The sequence below is a fragment of the Castor canadensis genome, chromosome 3 (genome assembly GCF_047511655.1).
Source record: "Castor canadensis chromosome 3, mCasCan1.hap1v2, whole genome shotgun sequence".
Classification (NCBI taxonomy): Eukaryota; Metazoa; Chordata; class Mammalia; order Rodentia; family Castoridae; genus Castor; species Castor canadensis.
In genome coordinates, this window is record NC_133388.1 from 35,554,409 (window position 1) to 35,576,856 (window position 22,448).

Consider the following 22,448-nt stretch of genomic DNA (forward strand, 5'->3'; position numbering starts at 1 on the left):
AGGCTTAAACTCAAAATAATTTAATTCAGTAACAAAATATTATGCCAAACAAAGATTTAAAATTGAGGATCAAGAAGAAATATCTTAAATATTAATACACATAAAAATTAGATCATCAAAAGTTAATTGATTATATTCTCTTATGTTTCACTAAAAATTCAGTGGAATAAATTGCAAGCTAAAATCCTAATACAAATCAATAATACTTATAAATTAAAGAGTACATTAGCTCTCCTAAGACTATAACCAGAACCTATATATCATTTCTAACACATCTGCCCTGAACTCATTCAATTTACTTGAAACAGAATAATGGTACTGTACACTATATGATCCATTTCTACCTTTAAAAGAAAGTACTAAAAATGGATAATGGATCACACACTAGATTTGAGGTAAAGTAAATGTGAAAGATGCCTAACAGAAAAAAGATTGATGGAAAGTACTGCATATCTTACCATCACCATTTCTCTGTTTTCCATTAAGGCAACACACACAGTCCACATTCACTCAATGTACATCTACTGAACACCTATGAGTCTCAGATAGTTTTCTAAGGAATGGTAATGCAGCAGTACACAAGAACTTTTCTCTGCTTGATTCTCTTAGGAAAATGACCAATTTGTTGTTTTAAACAGATTGGCTCACAACAATCCTTTGAAGAAAGTACTATTATTATCTGTATTTTACAGATAACAAAATTGATTCTATGAACTCATTCACCCACAACTGGTTAAATGATATAAACAGGATTGTATCTAAACAGTCTGACTCCAGACCCTAAGTTTTTAACCACCATTAACTAGATGGTCTTAGTCCAAGGCATGGTTTCTCAACCTTATTTTTAAATGCTACTCTTCTTAAGGAGCCCTATTCAACATTTTTTCCCTAACATGATCCCCCCCATACCTGAGCTTTTAATACTTCAGGTATACTTTATATCCATTACTGGATATACATCAGTACTCTGATTTGAAATAGTTTTTCACAGCCCCCTCACATCACACCTACTGAGAATGCATACTCTAGGGCAGGTGCTCAGCCCGTGGGTGTGGGGTGCTGTCCTGGGTGCGTGGGATGTTCAGCACTATGCTTGCTTAGCCTCTTTCCAGTAGAAGCCAACAGCACCGCCAATCCAAAGTTATATTAAAATCTCACCAAAAACGTTTCCATCCCTTGCAACATGAGACTAGGTGCTCCCATTTACATATTTATAAGGGCTACAATTCATAATAAACTGGAATAGAAAGAATAGAAGCAAACTGCAAAAGCTACATCTCCACAGCTGGAATGAAGGAGCACAGTTTCAATGGCAGCAGCAATGGCAAGGAGATAGTACCTAACACAAACACAGCAGGGAAAGAACCTACATTAGACCAGTAAGTGAAAGGACATAAAAGTTTAATAAAATCCACTTATAATGTGTACCATAGAACAAGGCTAACCCCTGCCCTGAGTGATCAACGAAACAAACTATCTAACCATAAGTATATATGAAAACTGTAACTAAGTCCCTGAGAGAACACTACACTTTATAAATGGGCTTTCCACTGCATTCACATAATATGCTAATGAAAAAGGGGAGCCAAAATTAAAGATATAATTAGACGGTGATGGGAATGACAGCCCTGAGAATTCTAGATTCAGAATATGTTCTGAAAATGATCAGGGACACATATTTCATCTCAGGTTAATCACAGGTAGGTTTTTAAAACCAGATTAATCAGAAAGAAGCATCTTGCATGACTCTGTATAGGAGGACAGAAAGCAAGTGTGCTGCTGCTTCTGAAGTCAGTGAAAAGAAATGGCAGAGGCAATCTGTGTAAGCCTGAGCCAGTGACTTAACTCCTAGAAGCCTGTTTCCTCCTCTGTAAAATGGGAATGACAGTACCTTCATTTCACAAAGCTATGATGAAGACTAAATGAGAAAACTTGAAAATAGATGGTGCATGGGCACATAAAGCACAATAAATGTGATGTTTTTAATGTTTAAGCAATGTAGTAACAAGATTAACATATACAAACAAAAAGACATCTGAGTACATATGGTTCAGAGATACTACAGATGAGCTACTAAAAAAGATGAGGTAAGTAAGATCTGTGGGGCCTTAGAATACATGAAAGTAAATACTAGTCTGATGAATGGCCAGGAGAAATTGGAAAATAAAAAGAGAAATAATTCTGCAACACAGTAAAAAGAATGAATATTCCCAACAAAAACACTAGAATTCCCATTAAAACACCTGAATTATTTGGCTGGTGGAGTGGCTTAAGCCGTAAGAGTGCCTGGGTGCCAGTAACTCACGCTTGTAATCCTAGCTACACAGGAGGCAGAGATCAGAAGGATCATGGTTTGAAGCCAGCCTAGGCAAATAGTTCCCCAGACCCTATCCAGAAAACACCTGACATAAGCAAAAGGGGACAGTGGAGGGATCAAGATGTAGGCTCTGAGTTTAGACCACAAAATCGTCAAAAAAAAAAAAGAAACACCTGAATTCCCATTACAGTAAGGAAGGCAAGTATTTTCCTTGAACTACAAGGCTGTATTTTCAGTATTATTTAAGTGCCATTTTTCAACAACAGAAAAAAAAGTATAACTATCTTTTTTGATAACCATCAAAAAGTAATAAAATTGTTATTTATAAATATAATTATACATCTGACAACTTTTAGAATCAGCACAAATTATTAGAACAAGCCACTTCTATAAGGCTGGTTTACAATTAATATATTAAAAGTTCTAGATATATATATGATATATATATATATGATAGTTCTAGATGGGATCCTGGAGCAGAAAAAAGTGAAAATAAAAAAAGAAATCCGATTAAACTATGAACTTTAAGTGAATAATTATGTAAGACTATTATTGGCTCACTGGTTGAGACAAATAGTCCATCCATGGTCACCTAAGATGTTAACAATACGAGAAACCGCATGCAGGCATATGGAATCTCTCTGTACTATCTTTGCAACTTACCTTCAAATCTAAAACAAGTCTAAAATAAAAGGTTTATTTTAAAATATTACAAGTATTCTTACATACAAGCAATAACCAATTAGAAACAGAATAGAAGAAATGATTCCATTTATACTAATACCAGAAACTAAAATCTAAGGCTAATCCTAAGAGAAAATGTACAGCAGGGCTTATCCAAAAAAAATTTAATATTCTGAAGAATGTTAAAAACTTGAAAGAAGAGATCACCTTAACTCAATATCATACAGATGCCAAACTCGCCTCCCCCAAAGTAATCCCAAACTTAATGCCATCTCAATTTTAAAAATTCAATAATACCCTAAGAAACCAAACAAAATGGAAGAGTAAGCATGCAAGAATAGCCAGAAAGTAGTGAAAAGAAAGAATAACACGGTAAGAGTATTACTATGAAAAAAAATATACATTTATATAAAACTAGTCACTGAAAAATACAGGATTCATGTAAGAATAGATATACTGATGGAACACAAAGTCCAAAATATTTCAGTAGAAATTTAATTATGAAAAAGATGGCATTTAAGCCTTTGAGAAAAAAATGAGATTTTTAAACAAATTAGGTTGGCTGTAACAACTGTCTTCCAAAGTCCTTTTTTTAACTAGCCCTGACATGTTGCCTACAGGAAAAAAAATCCAAGTGACTTAAATTATAAAAATATCAGATGTTTGTGATGATATCACAAGGGACTAATCTCCTTAATATATGAAAGTCTCTAATTATCAGTAAAAAACACCAAGTAGGAAAATGGATAAAGCATATGAAGTATTCACAGGAAGATGAAATAAAAATAATCCTTAAGCTTTTGAAAAACTGCTCGACCCCTCACCATAGGAGAAATGCAAATTAAAACTAGTCTAAGGTACTATTTCTTATTCATGAAACCAGCAAAATGATGTGAGACACTAGAAAACAGGCACTGTCATACACTGCTTGCAGACATGGAAAGCAAGGTGATATGAACCCTCTAGAGGGCAATTTAGCAGTATCTTCCAAAATAACAAAAGTATTTGCCCTTTGACTAAGCAATCCCATTTCTAGAAACTTGTCTTGATAATGTACCTGAACACAAGTAAGATGACTTTTCTACAAATTATTTACTGCAGCATGTTTCCTGCTGGTAAAAGCTGCAAAAAAAAAATTAAATGTCCACCTGCAGGAAACCAATTAAATAAAACATCTAGACCATGGAATATTATGCAACTATTAAAATAACTAACACCCTTTATAAAAGTACCAATAGAATGAAGATACATTAAGTGGGGGGTAAAAGCCATTATATATAATAATGTGGTGAGGGAAAGAAACAAATATACTTGAATTTTCATCTGTATGAGTGGTGAGATTCATAAGAACTATTACTGATTCTCAGTGGTTTCACACAGGAGGTAGTGTAAGAGGGGAAAATGGGACAATGTGGACAGATACAGAAGGGCAACCTTTAACCACATCTTACAGTTCTCTTTTTATTATTTATCATGCAAGTTTATTGCCAAATTTAAAAAGTAAATGATGAAATTTACTTTTTTAAAAAAGTGAGATGAATTTTTTTCATTTTCTAGGAAAGGCCTTTATAGTATGATGAAAGCTGGCAAATATGACTACTAAATATTTTAAATTTATATACTCAAAAACCTTATAACAACAACACATAATGTAAATGCCCCCCCAATTGGGAACTAATAAAGTATACTATATTCACACAATAGATCACTGTACACATGGTTCAAAAAATCAGAAGAGCCGTATGTACTTCAGTAGAACCAGCAGTTCTGTATAATCCCACTGGATATTCCAATACATGTGTACATATATGCATGTTTGTCTGCATTCAATAGCAAGGGCTAATAATCACTATCTCTGGGGAGTGAGAACTGGTGTAGCATAGGAGAAGAGAGAAGAAAATAGAGAACTTCTGCTATAGACCATCTATACTTGATTACTGCCTCGAAGTTTCTACAGCAAGAAGTTTCATGACAGAAAGCTAATAAAAGATTTTTAAGTAAAAGGTGAAATGTTCAAGGAATATTCTCTTCTGAGTAAAAAAGCACTATCTACATGTAATTATTATCAGTACCATGAAGGTGTACACTATCATCAGAATCAAAGTTACTCAGCAATTTACTCACTACTGGGAAAAGGAGATGAATTAAACCAGCAACATAAGCAGGAAACAAGAAAGTATTTTAAGACATTCACAAATTAACAGATTAAGGTCTCTCAAGGTAGTGACTATGAATTCGAGAGTATCTATCAGAATTTCCTATGGGATGTTTTGTTGTACATTTAAGAGGAGTTTTCTGAGTACATATTCCCAGAATCTTCCCCAGATATTGATGACTGGGTGGAGCAGACAAGACCTCATACAAGCTAATTCCCAGTTATAGTTGGCTTTTGTTTTGTTTTGTTTTAAAGGAAGAAAATCATAGTTCTGTGCTATGAATCACCTATGTAAAAGACTATCATGTGCCACAAACCAGCAATTCTCTCAGTAGAGTATCATGACACAAACTATAAGGTATTAAAAAAAAATTTAATCTTCTAAGGCAGGTGAATAACTTCCTTTAAAAAAAAAAAACAGATTCAGGATCATCCTTGCATAAACCTCACTTTAACCTGTTCTTTGATATAAATTTTTTGCTATGGGAGAAGAGAAATGACCAATGTCCCACAATGAAATGGTTGGGGGAGGGAGGATATAGTTTGCAATTGTACCATAAAGAATTCTAATTCTCCTCATCCCTATCCTATTAATAGCCAAAAAAAAAAAAAAAGTATAATTTGCTTTAGGTCACATGCCAATGCCTGCAGTAATATGAAGAGCTAGGTGGTATACTTGATTTTATAATCATTTTGACTTTACCAGTGGCCATGTCTTTTTTTTGGTGGGACTGGGGTTTGAACCAGGACTTCCAGCTTGCAAAGCAGGCACTCTACCACTTGAGCCACACTTCCAGTACAGTTTGCTCTGGTTATTTTGGAGGTAGGTTCTTGCATATTACTTCACCAGGATGGCCTCAAACCTCAATCCTCCCAATCTCAGCCTCCCAAGTAGCTAGGATTACAGACTTGAACTATTTCTTTAATAAGGAAAAAAATAGATTACACAATGAAAGCTCGAGTAAATGACACTGCATAATGTGAACAAAACAATGTTATAAATATGTCAGTAATTATGTAAGATCACCAAATAAAAGGCAAAATAACAAAAGAGAAATCTGCACTAGAACAGTAATTATGTGAAGTTTTTAACACTCATTAGGCTAAATTTTTAAATTCTACAAAGTATAACTTTATGCCAGGTGCTGGTGGCTCACCCCTATAATCCTAACTACTCAGGAGACAGAGATCAGGAGGATCAAGATTCGAAGCCAGCCTGGGCAAACAGTTCACAAAACCCTATCTCGAAAAACCCTATAACAAAAAATTGGGCTGGTGAAGGCCGTGAGTTCAAGCCCCAGTACTGCAAAAAAAAAAAAAAAAAAAAAAAAAACCCACAAAACTGTAATTTTGGACAGTAAAATATGGTTTAAGTTTACAGGAGCTACAGAAAATAGAGGGAAAAACACCACAATTAAACAAACCTATAACAGAGATTATAATTGGCCTAATTTTAAAAAGTCAACTGATGGGGAAAAGTGATTATATCCTAACTGGACCCCAGATTGGAAAAACTGGCCAGAAATGACATTTTTAAGACCACTGGGGAAATCTGAATATCAACTAAATGTGACAGATTAGGGAATTACTATCAACTACCTTCGATGTGATAAGGGTATTATCACTACGTAGGAGATGAACCCTAAAGCATTTCAGGCTGAAGTATCATGTCTGAAACACACTTTAATTGAGTCTTATGCATCTGTGTAGAGAGATTATAAACTACAGATTTCTACACATATAGTTAAAGCTAGTATATTAAAAAAAAAAAGTTCCTAACTGTGGAATGTACATGGAGATATGAGTGATCATGTACTTACTATTTTTCAACTTCGATGTTCATCTGAAAATCATCAAGATAATGGGAAAATAAGATTAAGCTTATTTTTTAACATAACAGAGTATGGCCTATGGGAGTAATTAAAACATTTTAAACTCTTGTTGGTAATACAGTATAATTTTTTTAGATTAGCCATAATTACTTTTCTATCATTAAGGATAAAATAAAACAAAACCCTGTTTACTACCCTACCAAATTCGTTTTGGTTTTTCCATGAAGATTGATGATATTCGTGGAAATGATGTTTAATTTTCTTTTTTGTTTTTGGTGGGACTGGAGGGGAATGATGTTTAACGTGTATTTGTGACATAAATGAAACACTGCTGTGTGCAAATGATAACTACTGTATTTTGGGTTTACTTAACTATTTCTTTTTACATGCTTTAACTATTTCAGGTATTTACCAGGAACGGTACTCTTATAGACATAAATGGTATTCTCAGAAACTAAAAAAATAACTCACTGAGAAACATTTAATATGTTTATTACAATAAAATATTTGATAGAACAAGATACTAAACACAAGAATACACATTCTTTTAATAAACAATCTTTTCCCCAGAATAAATACCCATTTGCCTGGTAGGAAGATCAAGGAAACATTCTGGCCAAATAACAAGCCTCATAACAATCCCAACATGAGGCCTATCACAGTACCTGGCACACAGCAAACTTCTTAAATGTACGGACTACTCTCTGCATGAAGCATTCTAGCAAATAACCTTCCTCTCAATTCCTCAACACTTTATGACACGTAAGGGATTAGTCACATCCCACCTTGTAATATAGCTATATACTTGTCTCATCACCATTAATTTATAAATTAGGAAATACTGCTTTAAACAAGAGGAGACAGATGCCCATTCTCATGAATAAGGTGTAGTCTTTTTCATTTTAGAATTTTCATTTTATGTAACTCTTCACATGTAAAATATCTTAATTTTAAAATAGCCCAGTACAGGCTAATAGTCAGTGCACAACTCAAAATGTTCAGAATATTCTCCTCTTCTATCCATATAAAATGTATCAGTCCTAGACAAAATAAACAAACAAACAAAAAAACCCTCTAGGAGACATTTGAAAAATTGTTATAAATTGTAGGACCCTTAATAGAATCCAGACATGTTAAAGGAAAACAGTAAGAAAACATTAAGGATGATGATGCAGCAGATATCCTGGACTGGATCCTGAAGCAGGAAAGGAAATCTCAAGAAATCCACATAAAAATGTGTAGTCCATTAATAGGATCATGCCAATGTTAATGTCTTAGCTTTGGTAAATATGCCACTGTTATATAACATTTTAATATGAGAGGAAGCTGGGTAAAAGGTATGTGGAAACTCTTGAATTATTCTTATAACTTAGTCTATAAATCTAAAATTATGTCAAAATGTAAAGCTCTAAAGAGGATAACAGGTGGTTGGACCTGTTTGGTTTATGTCTAGACGACACTCAAACAAGGAGTGAGGAGGGGTAGAAAAAGGAAAACAGGCGGCTATGTGATTCAAGCTTCTCAAATTGGTGACTAATCTTCCTGACTATTCTCAGTAAGCTCCCAGGTTCTACTTGGTTTACACAAAGATCTTCAGAATGGGACTTTTTTTTTTTTCCTTAAATCCTCAAGGGGAAATGGCTTACTTTTCCCTAGGTTTTCTTTTCTTTCTTATCATAACACAAACAAAAGAGACTAACATCAGTGGTGCAAGTTGAAAGATGCAGATGTTCAGGTCCAATGATAAAGGAAGAACTCTGTTTTGTAATTCTACCAAAAAATGCATCAAATCAGCTTTTTGAAATATAGGCAGAGGAACCACAGGACTCAGAATCAGTGGCTACTATGTCACTGTGGTTTGGTTAAGTTCATGTACATGCTAAAGAGGTCTAGGTACAACCTACAGAATGATCTATTACCCTCTTTCCCTTCCCACACTGTTAGTCTATGCCATTCTTCTAGTGTTACTACTCCAGTGTCCTAAGTGTCCTGACACACCCACTGATTAGTTCTCACCTTCCCCAGCCATGCTCAAAGACAAAGAAAAGCATGATTTAACTCAGATAAAATAACAGAAAGAAGTAAGAAATCTCCTCAGATTTACCTGCATACAAAGAATAGCAAAAATCGGATCAAAGTTGCTGGGTGACACATATTAGTGGAGTAAACATCTTTAATTTGAACTAAGAAAAGTTTGAGTGAAAAGGTATTTTAAGAAAAAGTCTGCCTATTATCAAAGACAAAATGTTATTGAAATGGTTTTCTCTAACATCCCACTGAATAAGAAACTGACAACAATAACTTAGCCTATCTCAATATAGCTGATGGAAATTTAAAGCAGCACCACCTTCTGGAGGGCAATTTGGCATTTCTGACCATTCTCTTTATTTCATAATACTCTTATTGGCTTTGTTCCCCTCTTCATTTTCCTACCATTATTGTCTCCTTTGCTAATTTTTAAGTACTGAGCCTTGGAGTTTGGTCCAAGGCTATTTTCTTTTTAATGGATTTCAAATTCTCCCTAGAAGATATTATCCATATGCTGATAACTTCCAAGAAGTGTTACCCAGATCTCTCTCCTGAACATTCCTCTTCAATGTTCTAAACTGGAGGTCCCTAATCTCAACAGTAAACTCAAGGTAGTTCAGTCATCCTACCACTCTCAACAGTCAATTCCCCCATCCACTCATCAAAGTAAGGAATACACTCCACATTTACAGATCCTCTCAACACTTGAATATCCTCTGCAACTCCTCATTTCCAACAGAAAATATGCTACAACATGTTATATGTCGGGATCATACAATCATAAAAGATGGACCTCAACTTTTATCCCCTCCTCCATCAAAAAGAAGCATGCTTCTTTATCTATTTCTAGGAATGTATACAAAAGACTAAAACAAAGATTTAACCCTAAGAATATTCACCCTACTGTTTTCTAAACAGCTAAAAACTGGAAACAACCAATATAACCAGTAATAAGAAAATAACCTGATACACTGTTACACATCCATATACTAAGGGCTGCCACACAGATATTTAAAAATCACTTTAACATTATCAATATACAGACAAGTGAAAACAAGAGGCTTTTAAAATACAAATTCTTTGAGCCCATTTTTGTAAGCATTACAGTGTAAGAATTTACATGTCCAAATAACATTTGGTACTAAAATGTTCAGACTAAAGTGATGGCCATCCTCTTATAGGCTCTGCAATTTTTTATTTAGCCCAAAAACATCAGAACAGGTGAGCAAAAAGATTCTACTGAAAATTGAGAAAAAAATCTAAACCAAATCAATTTAAATCTAAAAATCTAATACTAAATAAAAAATATAAATAGACAAAACTTATGGTATTAAAGACTAATTATTAAAATCAAAATGAGGATGAAGTATGCAATTATCATTCATTATAAATTAAAACATGATCTTATCTGAGAAGAGAAAGATTCTGATATTCAATAAAGTTTTTCCAATACCTCTGAGTTCTAATGAAACCTTCTATGGGGCTGAGGTTTTGTAAAAATGAGTGATAGAGCACTTTTGCCTAGCATGTGCGAGGCCCTAGATTCAATCCCCAGCACCAAAAACAAAAACAACAAAAAGCTACCATTATGTTATAGGGACACCTTTATACATAGTAGCCAAACTGGAAAGAGGCTAAGGCTGGGTGGAAAAGGCTTACACAAAGCATAGCATATGCTACTTGATTCCATATGTATAATCTAGAAGAGGGGAAAGTAACAGACAATGAAAAAAAAAAAGGGATGAGTTGGGCCTGCCTGTACTCCCAGCACTCAGGAGCCTGGAGGAAAGAATTGAGGCCAGCTTGGGCTACATGGCAAGACCCTGCCTCCAAAAACAAAACAAAACAAAACAAAAGAGAGAGAACAGACTAAGAAGATTAACTGGGAAGAGGAAACTACCTAGAGTGATGCTGATATTCTACAACATAGTGAATTGCCCTGCACAGGTGTAAGTATTTATCAAAACTCACACAATGATTCACTTAAGATTTGTGCCTTTAGAACTAAAGGACTAATGGGCCTGCTGAAGTATTTAGGGGTGATCTATACTGATGTCTATAACTTACTTTACATGCACCCCCCCTCAAACAAGTAGATAGATAGAGAGATGCATAATGAAGACATGTAACAGAAAAAAAAAAAAAAAAAAGAAGAAGACTACAGAATCCAGGTAGAGTGTATAACTTTTCAACTTTTCTATATTTCTGAAGATTCACATTAATAAAATACTAGGAATTTTAATTTTCAGTTGAGTAAGCTACAAAATACAAAGTATCAGGTTAGCATATAATCAAAAGCTGGAAAAGAAACAGAAACTCTAATTTTTCAACTGCCAAATGATTTTATGACTTACAGTAATTTCTCAAATGGTAGAAAGCATTCCATCTTTAACAAAACATAGGACATTTTAGGAATCAGTTGCTGTTTTTTGTAATTCATAAGCTTTCCTACAAGTTAATGATCTAACTGCTTTTTTAGGGACTTCATTTATAGAACATTTTTGGACCTTGTTTACCATAACAGAAAAGTCAGAGCCATAAGTTGCATAGCCAATTAAGAAAATTATTATAGTCATTTTAATGCTAAATAGTAAAACATTGGTAAGAAGAGCCCCAGAGTATAGTTTGACACAGGCCATTCCACTATTGACTAAGCTTTTCCTAAAGAACACTGAAAACACTCAACACTAAACAGTAAATGTTTAATTGCTAAGTTATAATGGTAACCTTCCTATTTTTTTTTTTTTATGGTACTGGAGTTTGAACTCAGGGCTTCACACTTGCTAGGCAGGTGCTTGAGCCACTCCACCAGCCCAAACTTTTTATTTTAATTAAAGTACTTTAAGAAATGAAATTTTTAAATATGAAATTTTCTATTTTAGGAACCTTAACTAAATCTTATTTATATTCGTCTTTAAAATATTTTTAATTCTCTGGCAAAGAAAATGACCTCAAGACTTCAGGGAAATCACCATGATAAAGATCAGCTACAGAAAATAATGGAGACGACCAGAAAAAGTTAAAGCCTTCATAAATTTCCTATGAATGATTCCGTTTGTGAATACAATCTTTACAAACTACATAGTAACATATACTGTACATACCATGTGCATATGCACAGCTACACAAAGTTGTTAACACAAAGAGCCTTATATTCTGCACTTTAAGTAATGTAAGGGGTTTCAGGAATCATCCTGCATTTGATTTTTCAGTAATTCTGTACTTGATTTTTATCTTGCACACTCACATTGAAACTAACTCCCAGATGTGACTCTGCCATATAATACAGCTGACTACAATACTCCCTCCACCCCCAACTATTTGGTATCAGTTATGCTGGTAAGTCTAAAGAAGGCTCACATATATAATAAAAAATTCATAGCCGAGCGCCCCCGGTGGTTCACACCTTTAACCCTAGCTACTCAGGAGGCAGAAATCAGGAAGATCTCAGTTTGAAGCCAGGCCAAGCAAATAATTCTGGAGACCCTATCTCGAAAATACCCATCACAAAAAGGGCTGGTGGAGTGGCACAAGGTGAAGGCCCCGAGTTCAAGCCCCAGTACCACAAAAAAAAAAAACCAGTATTTATTCAGAGCTGACACTGGATATATGCTACTCAATATATCAAACTTGGCACCTGTCCTCATGGAACTTACAAAGCATTAGGGTGGGAGAGATGTTAGAGACAGCAAACAAGTACACAAAGATATAAACATATGTTTGTAAAGTGCTATGGAAGAAAGCTACAGGAAGAAATGATGAAAATGAAAGGGAACCCATTTATGGTTTGGGGTTAGGCCTCTGTGAGATGACAGTTAAGCACAATCCTAAAAAACAAGTGACTGCCAGCCCTGAAAAGAACAAGAGACAAGAGTATCCTCTCAGAAGACACAGCATGTGCAAAGGGCCTGCAGGAGGGACAATGCCAGTAGGTAGAAGTAACAAAAAAGAAGCCATGTGACTCCAGCATGGTAGAACACTGCACAAATTGTAATTAAAAAAAAAAAAAAAGCCAGAATCAGCTCCACTAAGGCCTTAGTAGGGATGCTGCATGTTATTCTATGTGTTAAAGAAAATCACAAAGGGCCTTTAAAAAGGGGGAGTGTGGAAAAGTGTCTGCCTAGCAAGCAGGAAGTCCTGAGTTCAACTCCCAGCACCTAAAAAAAAGCGGGGGGGGGGGGGGGAAGTTGTGAAATATCAGGAAGAAAAAAAGACTAGTAAAGAGGCTAAGGCAGTAGTACCGGAGGGGGAAAAATAGCCTAGGATAGGAAGTCTAAAGAAGGTCTGAGCTATTCTGACAGCAGAAATGTTAAGAGATACTCATTAGTTAGGGAGAGGGGATGGTACAAGCAAGTAGAAACAAGAAGGTGGTATCAATTAAAATGACAGAGTAAAGGAAAAGGTGGGAGAGGGCTGGTGGGAGTGGAAATTTAATGGGAAATTTAAAATGGTTTCAGACATGCTACCTCTGAGACACCTGTGAGACAGCCAAAAGGACATGTTGAGTACCAGTTGGTAATTAAGCAGAGATGGGAATTAGGGACATACCAATCAAGTTCTTTACATTCACCTAGAGAGTTTATAATACACAAATTAATCAGACATGCTCCAAATCTTCTGGATCAGAATGGGTTTGCATGAGTACATTTCTAACACTGTCAAGTGATTCTGATGTCAACTAGAATTTACAAGTAAACAAGTTTTTTTTGTTTTTGGTGGTTAGTTTGTTAGTTGGTCCTGAGGATAACTCAGGGTCTTTTTGCATGCTAGGCAAGCACTCTACCATTGAGCTATACCCTCAACACCTCCCCCCCTTATGTAAATAGAATTTAGTGTTCTATTTCATTATCTAGAGATACAGCTCTTCATAGAAGGAAACAATGTGTTGAGCAATATGTTACGATGATGCTTTGACTCAATAAATTCAGAACTATCTAATTTCCTCCAGGCATACAGCATTACAGAGGAAACATTCTAATTAGCCATTCTTTCAGATGACATTTACTAAATGAAGGCCATTCTGAGGGAAAAAATTTCACTACATGATAAATATTTTCTTGCAAAATACTTATTAGTAAATTAAGGTTCAGAAGGTAGAGTGTCTTGCCTAAAAGACAATCAATCAACAGAGGTCAAGATTCAAAAATCAAGGTTAACACCAATTCCAGTCTGCTTTCCCCTAAGCAAAAATACTACCCACCCCAAAAAGCTCACACCATGTGTCCTATCAGGTACATAAATAACTATAACAAGATAAAAGGGTATGAGAACTTAAGGGAACCATAAAAGATAATCAGAGTAAAGAGGGAAATAAATTTTTCTTCATTTTCACTACTTAGAAGTTCTAGAATTACAGAAACTATAAATTTCACCTTTGAAAGTATCCACAAAAGCACCTGACAGGAGATATATATATATATATATATATATATATATATATATATATATATATATATAAACCATGTATCATATATTATATATAGGCTAGGTAGCCAGTACAGTGGTTTTGGCTTCAAAAAGCCCTGTGTAATAAATTCTAGCTCACCTATCTGCCTAAGGTCACAAAACAAGTCATTAACGGCTAAGTATCATGAAGACAAGGGGCTTTGGGATAAGAACCTACACAATATACTCAATAAAATCATTATCATTTGCAACTATTACTGGAAGAACACATCGCTGTCTGAGATTTTGTTTTAATGCAGAATGTTAGATTTGCTTTATTTTAGACATATACTTCAAACTACCTTAATACTACAGTACTAGCATACTTCCTAAAATGTTTACAAAATCTCTTTGTTGACACACATCCCCATACACACATAGTAGGATCCATGCTTTAACTATAAACTAGTGTCATTCACCTTTTCATTATCATTCTAATGTTTGCAACTATTTATTATTCCCAGTCTAAACTTTAAGTTCCTTGATGGCAGAAGCTATGTCTTGTTCATTTCTAATGATGCATTTAACATCTAATTATTTATTACGTGCTTGGACCCGATCTACATTCTGAGACTACAGTAGTGAATAAAATGAAGCCCCTGCCCCATTAGAGTGTATATTCTATTGGGATAAGAAAAACATTAAACAAAATAACTACATATATTAGTGGTGAGTACTATTTTAAGAAGAGGATAGGAGGGGCATGGAATGTGATAAGAGCTCTCCGGAAGTTGCTATCTTACACAGCATATCAGGGAAAGCTTCACATATACCAGAAACCCAAAGTATGTGGGGCAGGCCACACAGTTAACTGGAAGGGCATCCACACAAAAGGGGAAGAGCATCCAGACAAAAAAGGAAGGGCAAGCGTAACAACCTGGGGGCAGAAATATACTTGTGTGCCTGGTTGGGGGTAGGGACTGAGGTACATGGGAAGGCAGGGTCTAAGAGCAGAAGAGTGACATGATCTAAAGAACCACTCAGACTTCTATATGGAGAATAAAGAACAGAAGCAGTGAATAAAGAACAGTTGGAACACTGCAAAAATTGAGAAGGAAAAGAACTGTGGCTTGAACCAAAAAAATATGCTGATGGTAGTGATGATTAGCTGGATTTTAGTTAGGTTTTAAAGACAGAACCCGCTAGATTAGCTGATGGACTAAATGTGAAAAGAGAGAAAGAAAAGAATCAAAGGGAGCTTTTAAAAGACCTGAAAAGAGTACAGTTGCCATTAGTTGAAACAAGTCTGAGAAGCAATTTTATTTTCCAAGAACCCAGCAAAGTGTCTAGTACATAGCAGATACTCAAATATTTGAGAATTTGTATAAACTCCCAAAATGAAGCAGATAAATGCACTGTATTGGTTTTCACTTACACTAATATTCCCTTAGTAGTGTTTGTTAATTACATAAAGCAGCATACACCATGATCACACAGTTAACTGCAGGTACTAACATAGAAATCTTACATTGGCACACCACAACTAATCCTAACATCTCAAGAATCATTTCAAATCTACAACTCTTCTGGGTACAAGAGAAATCTGTTCTGAAAGCTCTGTGACAGCCTGAGAATTCTTACACCCAAGGTAATTAACCTGTTCATTAATGATGTCATATTCCTGGAAGGTATAGTGATACAAATAGAACACCCTAGGCAAGAATTAATTGAAATTATAACACTTCATGATAAATGTTCAGAATGTGACAAGACTGAACAAGTCCTCTAATAAAATAAAACCATCAGCATTTTTTAAAAATAGCTTTTTTAAGCTCAAGCAGTAAGTACCTTCAAAACAATTTCAATGAAAAATTAGAATCTGCTTGAGAATGTGAAATTTTGAGAATCTTCCCCCAAGCGGCACGTTCCTGCCAATTAGTGAAACTGCGCGTCATTGAGACCTTTGGCACGTCTCATACTAGGATTTGGGGATTTTCTAACCCAGCAAGCACCCTTATGCTAGCTCCACAAAGAACCACAAAACTAGCCAGAGATACAGTCAAAGGAATTCTCTAACAAAGTTACTATCCTTTCTCCCTTTCCGGTTACTTTAAAAAGTCTAACAAAAGCTTTAATTATCATCTCTCTCTACGTTAGTTTCTCAAACGCAGCACCCTAACCCACAGCACTTATTTAAAAAAAAAAAAAAGCGTTCACCCCTTTCATGAAAATATCCCTTAAAAACATACATCACTCAGAGACGCTAGTCGCAGTGAACTAAGCAGCAACAGGCAGTACTTTCCTTTTTCCTATCAGTCTAAGGCCTTGACCCAACCCAAACAAATCTGTGAAATGCCAGCCAGACCCCCCGAACCTCTCCGCTCCCTCCCCCCAGGGCTGGCCTGGAAATACCAAAGCCACCGCAAAAAACCCTTGGAGGAGCAACACCAAGGCTTGACGTCTCAACCTCCAGCTAGAAGCAGGCGGGAGCCGGGACGACCCGCGATCGCGATCGGGCAGCGCGCGCCCCTCTGCGCCCCGGGCGGAGCGCAGTGCAACGCGCCCAGGGGACGCATAGAACCGGAGGCGAACCCGGGGAGCGGAGCGTCAACCGGTCAGCGTACAGAATACGACCGTGACGACCCCCTCCCCAAACCGCGCCAGCAGGGAGGGAGTGCCAATGGGATGGAGGTCTGCCCACCGGGGCAGGAAGGTTGGCGAGGCCCTGGGACGAAGGGACCCCACTTGGTTTCCCGGGAAGCCGGTGGGGGCGGGCTGCTTTGCTGTTGACTGGTCCCTCGACTCCCCCTGGAACGAGGGGAAGCCCTCAGAAAAGAGTGGGGGCGGGAAAGGGAGCTTGCGCCCACGCGGGGGGCGCGGGGGCGCAGGGCCGCGGGGCGCTCGCCAGGCAGGGGCGCGACTCCGCCGCCGAGCCGAGCTAGGCGGCGAACCGGGCGCGCGGGCAACGGGTGGTAAAGAGAGGGAGGGAGGCACCCGCTCCCCGCCCCCACTCACCATGTAGAGAGTGAAGGGCAGGCCGAGCAGAAAGAGCCACAGGTAGAGGTGCAGCGCGTTCACGAAGGTGGCCTGGTGCGGGTCGTAATACCAGCCCCCGCTGAGTGCGGCCCACACCCCCTGCCGGAGGATCTGCAGCGTCTGCGACCCCATCCCCACCCGGCGCCGCCGCCGCCGCCGCCGTCCCCGCCCCGGCCCCAGCTCGGCCTCGTCGCCGGAGCCGCCGCTATCCCCGTCTAGCCTCCTCCCGAGCTCCGGGAGAGCAGGCCGGCGCCGCGGCGCTCGCTAGTGTGGCTGCAGAAGGAGGAGGAGGCAGCGAGCCGGGAGGAGGAGACCGAGGAGGAGGAGGAGGAGGAGGAGGCGATGAGCGGCGGGGCGGAGGAGGGCGAAGAGGAGGAGGAGGAGGAGACCGGCCTCGGGAACGCCGCCGCCATCTTGTCTCCTAACACCCGGGGCCGGAGCCCGGCCTGCGCCCGCCAGCGCCCCCGCCGCCGCCACGGCGACCCCAGCCGGCCGCCAGCCTGGGCTCTGCGGAGCGCGCGACCTGGCGCCCGGGCGGGACGCGGAGGAAGCCGCGCCCCCTCCGACTCCTCCTCTCTCCCTTTCTAAGTCACCGTCTCGCTCTCGCTCTCCCTCTCCCTCCGCCCCCCGAGCGGGTCCCCGCGGGTGCGCGCCGCGCCTCGGCAGTGCTTGCGCCCCCTGCCGGCGCCCTGGAGAAGCGCGTGCGGACGCGGCCCTGGGACCTGGCGGCAGGGTAGCCCATTCCGCCCTGCCTGCCCCGGGTTAGGCAAACCTGGCAAATTCTTGATCAGTTTTAATCCAGGTCCTTCTGACCGCAAAATCTTTCAGAAAAGCATCCTGGCTTCAGTTTGTGATATTTGTTAAAGACCTAGGAACGACTGAAGGTAAGGTCTGAGACAGTCACTGAAGACATGGAAGAATTAGGTAGGTCTGAGGAAATCCTTGAAATCCATGGTCACAAGTGCACCATGGCGATCGCCGCAGCCAGGACAGAGGCAACCTGGGTGAGAGAAAGAGCCACGTCCGTTTCATATTGTGAACATTTACTACTTCCAAAGAGGCAGAAATTAATACAAGTTGCAAGAGATCTGAAAGTGTGGAATAGACAAGTTATCATTTGTGCACAGTGACTGTTATTTAATGTGCTATACCTCTTAAAGATTTTTATTAATAGGCCAGTCTAAACAGGGTTGAAAAATTATTGCCAATTTACAATAGAGTCTTGTACTTTTTATAGCTGTAAAAACTGGAGATCATTCTTGGCTCTGTAATGTTTATAGGGCATGTCTGATATCATTGAATGAAATTTTTTTAAAAGAGTTTGAAGTTTGAGTTTATTATAGCAATAAAAGTACTCTATTCCCAAATTAAGGTTTCTATAACTAATGAGGGAAGTGAGCCAAAGAAACGGTGATGGTTTAAGAAGATTAGTGACGGGCTGGTAGACTGGCTCAGGTGGCAAAGCACCTGCCTAGCAAGCTCAAGGTCCCTGAGTTCAAACCCCATCCACACCCGTTTCTTTGCGCCTTCAAAACCTTTCTGTGAGGGCAGTGTCCTCATTTTATGAATGAGGGAACCTGCACTCAAAGGGACTGGTTGCCCAAGTTCTCATAAGCAATAAATGGTTGAGAACTCTGAAACCAGTAGTTGTCCTCACATCATGGACTGAGTTTTTGAAACTGCACTTTAGCACTCTCCAGCTGTCCACTCAGGTAAGTGTTTGAGCTGATCAGCAACTTCTGGTTCCCCATGGTCAGCTTAAATGTATGACCAGTTTGTTCTCAAAGTTTGGACATCACCTGAGAACTTGCTAGAAATGCAAATTCTCAGGCACCACTCCAGAGGAACTTGGAGCAGTGGGGGATCTGTTTTAACAAGCCCTCCAGAGAATTTCAAAGGACCTGCAAGATAGGAACTACCACTGTAGAACACCATCCTCAGCCTTGGCTTATTTCCTTACAACCACCCCATTACGTCCATAAAATACATTGAAACTGAGAGACGTGAATGAACACTGCTCAAAACATATTTTTAAAAATATGTCTAAAAGAAAAGTTAAGATTAAATAATGCAATATGGCTTGCAGCTTGATCACAGACACAAGGTATTGTCAAGTTTTCGTTTGTTTCTACCAGAGGAGACAGGAAAGCTGTCTGAGGAGATTTTGGAAGTGATCCCAAGCTTTCAACACAAAGAAAGATGTAAACAAGGATAAAATTCCAATACCACATCAGTTTCCACACCAGCAAACATCCGCTGTGGTTTAATATAAAAGGATTAACTGTAATAAGGGTGAGGTAGACCAGGAGAAATGGAGACTAAACTAGATGCATCCATGGAATGAAAGGCAGACCCAGCTGGTGTGGTGAATGTTCAGCCAGGAGACAGTGTCTGGAGAATATGGAGCCGGCAGCAGGCCAGAAAGGCAGCCGCCATCAGGCTGGTTCAACACAGAGAATGTGGGTGTTGTAAGCCAATGGACAGCTGGAACACAGCCTTGGGAGCTCCAGAAGCAGGAAAAAATGGGAAACTCATGGCAGGCATGGACAAAATGTGCAGCTTATAGTGAGTGCCAACCTCAATGCAAAACCTGGTTTTGTAGGCCCAAATTCAGCTGATGCACTGGACAGGATTTGGGACACAGAAGAGCAAGATAAGTATCCAAAGGCCAGATTTGGGGGGCAGATTTAGAAGACAAAGGCTTATTACCTAGAACTGTGGTTAGCTTACGTTTCAGTCCCTGAGTGCTAGTACAGAACTCTTAATTCCGCTCCAGTATGCATGGGGTTGATCCCAGAATAGGAGTCACAGGGCAATAGCCACTAGATGAAAGGAGGCCAGCAAGATGGGCAGGACCACAGGGTTTAAAAAAAAAAAAAAGGCAGTTACAGTCTTTATCTTTCATCTGGACTGGTAGAAGCATTTTAGAAAAATGCTAATTAATTAACTTAAGGAGTTAGCAATAGAAGAATCAAAAAAGACTGACCTTTCAAAATGGATGACTCAGTCATGTGGAAGGAGGGAGAATCTGCATGTTTTTTATCTGTACCTTTCAAAATGTGTATGAGTCCTGCCACAACCAGTTTCCTATTTTAGAAACAGAACCAAGGCCCAAAGAGGTTAAATGATTTGCCCCAGGTAGCACACTTTGGCATGCCCATAAAAGTAAGAGCAGGACAAACATTAAGAGATCTAATTTGCTAAGTGTTAACCCTCTTAGCCAAGCATAAAAGCCATCAATAATGTCACACTTAGCATGTCAGAGTTAGCAGCCATGACATACTACCAAACCACCACCTGACATCTGCTCATCTTTCAGCTAATCCTGTTAAAATCATGTTTCCTCACTAGCTCATAGGCCTCTTGAGGACTGGAAATGCTGGACAGCAGATGCTCCCTCCCGCCTGAAAGGAACAAAGCTGAATGGGCAAAACCTTTTAATGAACCCACCCAAGCCCACCTGGAAGCACAGACATACATATGTATTGCAGTTCTGTCGGTTGTGTGGTGACAATCAGCTACTTCAGACATTAGGGTCTACATGTCTTGCCAGTGACCTGAGTGCTTTAAAGCCAGCCCCTCTTCTTTCTGTTAATGAAACCAGTGTTTTCCAGCTTGCTCTGGCTTGGACCCTAATTTACTCTCCCTCCCACATGGTCTAGATTCCTATAGTCTGTTTCCTCTGCCTTTCCTTTATGTTGCCAGATCATCCATCCAAGTAAATGCCCTCATCCACTCATACCCAATAGCTTCTTATTGCCACATACTCTCTCCTCTTCAAAACCAGCTAATTCATCTCCCTCATCCACTTTTCTTAAAAGCTTTTAATTCCCTTCAGTTGCCTACAGGACTAAAGACTTGCTCCCTAGCCAGGTATTCAAGGTCCCCTGCAACCTGAGTCGCTATTTTCTTTAACCTAAATGCCCATTCCCCTTTTTTTTTTTTTTTTTGGTGATTATCAACATACCTACTTACTTATTTTTATCAGCCCACCCATTTATTAATTCTGACTCTGTGCTTTTACCAAATGCCTTACCTAGAAAACCTTACCCTTCTACCTGCCTACTAAAATCTGCATTGACTACTCCAAACTTGTCTATCTATTTTTTGGCCAGCCTAGAACACTCACATGTTCCACTTATTTAGCACTTAATTGTATGCTACTTTATATCCCTGCACCTGAACTATGTATTTCTTGAGAGCAAAGAATTTCTCAAAATGCTCCATGTGCTTAGTAGAAAGCTGTAAAGATCAGTGGATACAGTTCAGACAAGTTGAATAAAGCACAGAAATCAATGACTTCCCAATTTGCTGTTTTAATCTGTTGCAGCATTTATTTGGTAGCTCTTCAACATTTAAAAGCATTCCACCAGTTTAGAAGATTAGTTCAAAAAAAGGAAAACACAGGAAGAGAAGGGAAGCACCCTACAATAATTCCCTGGTTATCTTCTTAGCCATTTGCTATCTAACATATCAGGAAAATAAATGTCAAAAGATGGAAGGGGAGGAAACTGCTCAGATCTTACATAATTATGGAATACCCATATCTGGATATGGAATTAAATAAGCAAAATTAAAGGTTTTCTTAATACCTAGGAAAAGATCGTTCTTGGAAATCTAAATTCAATCTTTATGTGTGTGTGTGGTACTGGGGTTTGAACTGGGCCTCACACTTGCTAGGCAGGCGCTCTACATATTGAGCCACTCCACCAGCACTCAATTCAATCTTTTTAAAATGTCAGTTCCATATGACAAGTCTTTTAAAATGTGTTTTAATTGACACTAACTAGTTCAGTAATTTTCCTTACAGTTTGATATCATCCTGAAGGTATCTTCTCTTATATCTCAACACAATTTACTTTTCTTAAATTCACTCATAGCCCTTTCAGGTCAGGGCAACAAAACAAATGGGGAGGAACATAGGATATTGCAAAACTCCCCAAATATTGGGAATCCCTAAATTAGAAACAATATGTGCACACATCATTTTCCATCTTTTGGCATTAGAAGA

General features: G+C 38.6%; 1 protein-coding gene across 8 annotated transcripts in view; it reads right to left on the bottom strand.

Moving 5' to 3' along the window:
• The window catches only part of Pcnx1 (pecanex 1), a 175,034-nt gene extending 157,463 nt beyond the window's left edge, over positions 1-17,571 (bottom strand). For all 8 annotated transcript variants that reach the window (XM_074067666.1, XM_074067661.1, XM_074067660.1 and 5 more), the window contains exon 1: positions 17,417-17,571. In XM_074067666.1, coding sequence (XP_073923767.1) covers positions 17,417-17,569 — 153 coding nt within the window. In that variant the 5' untranslated portion in view covers positions 17,570-17,571. The remainder of the gene's footprint in view (positions 1-17,416) is intronic.
• Positions 17,572-22,448: the final 4,877 nt, after the last annotated feature.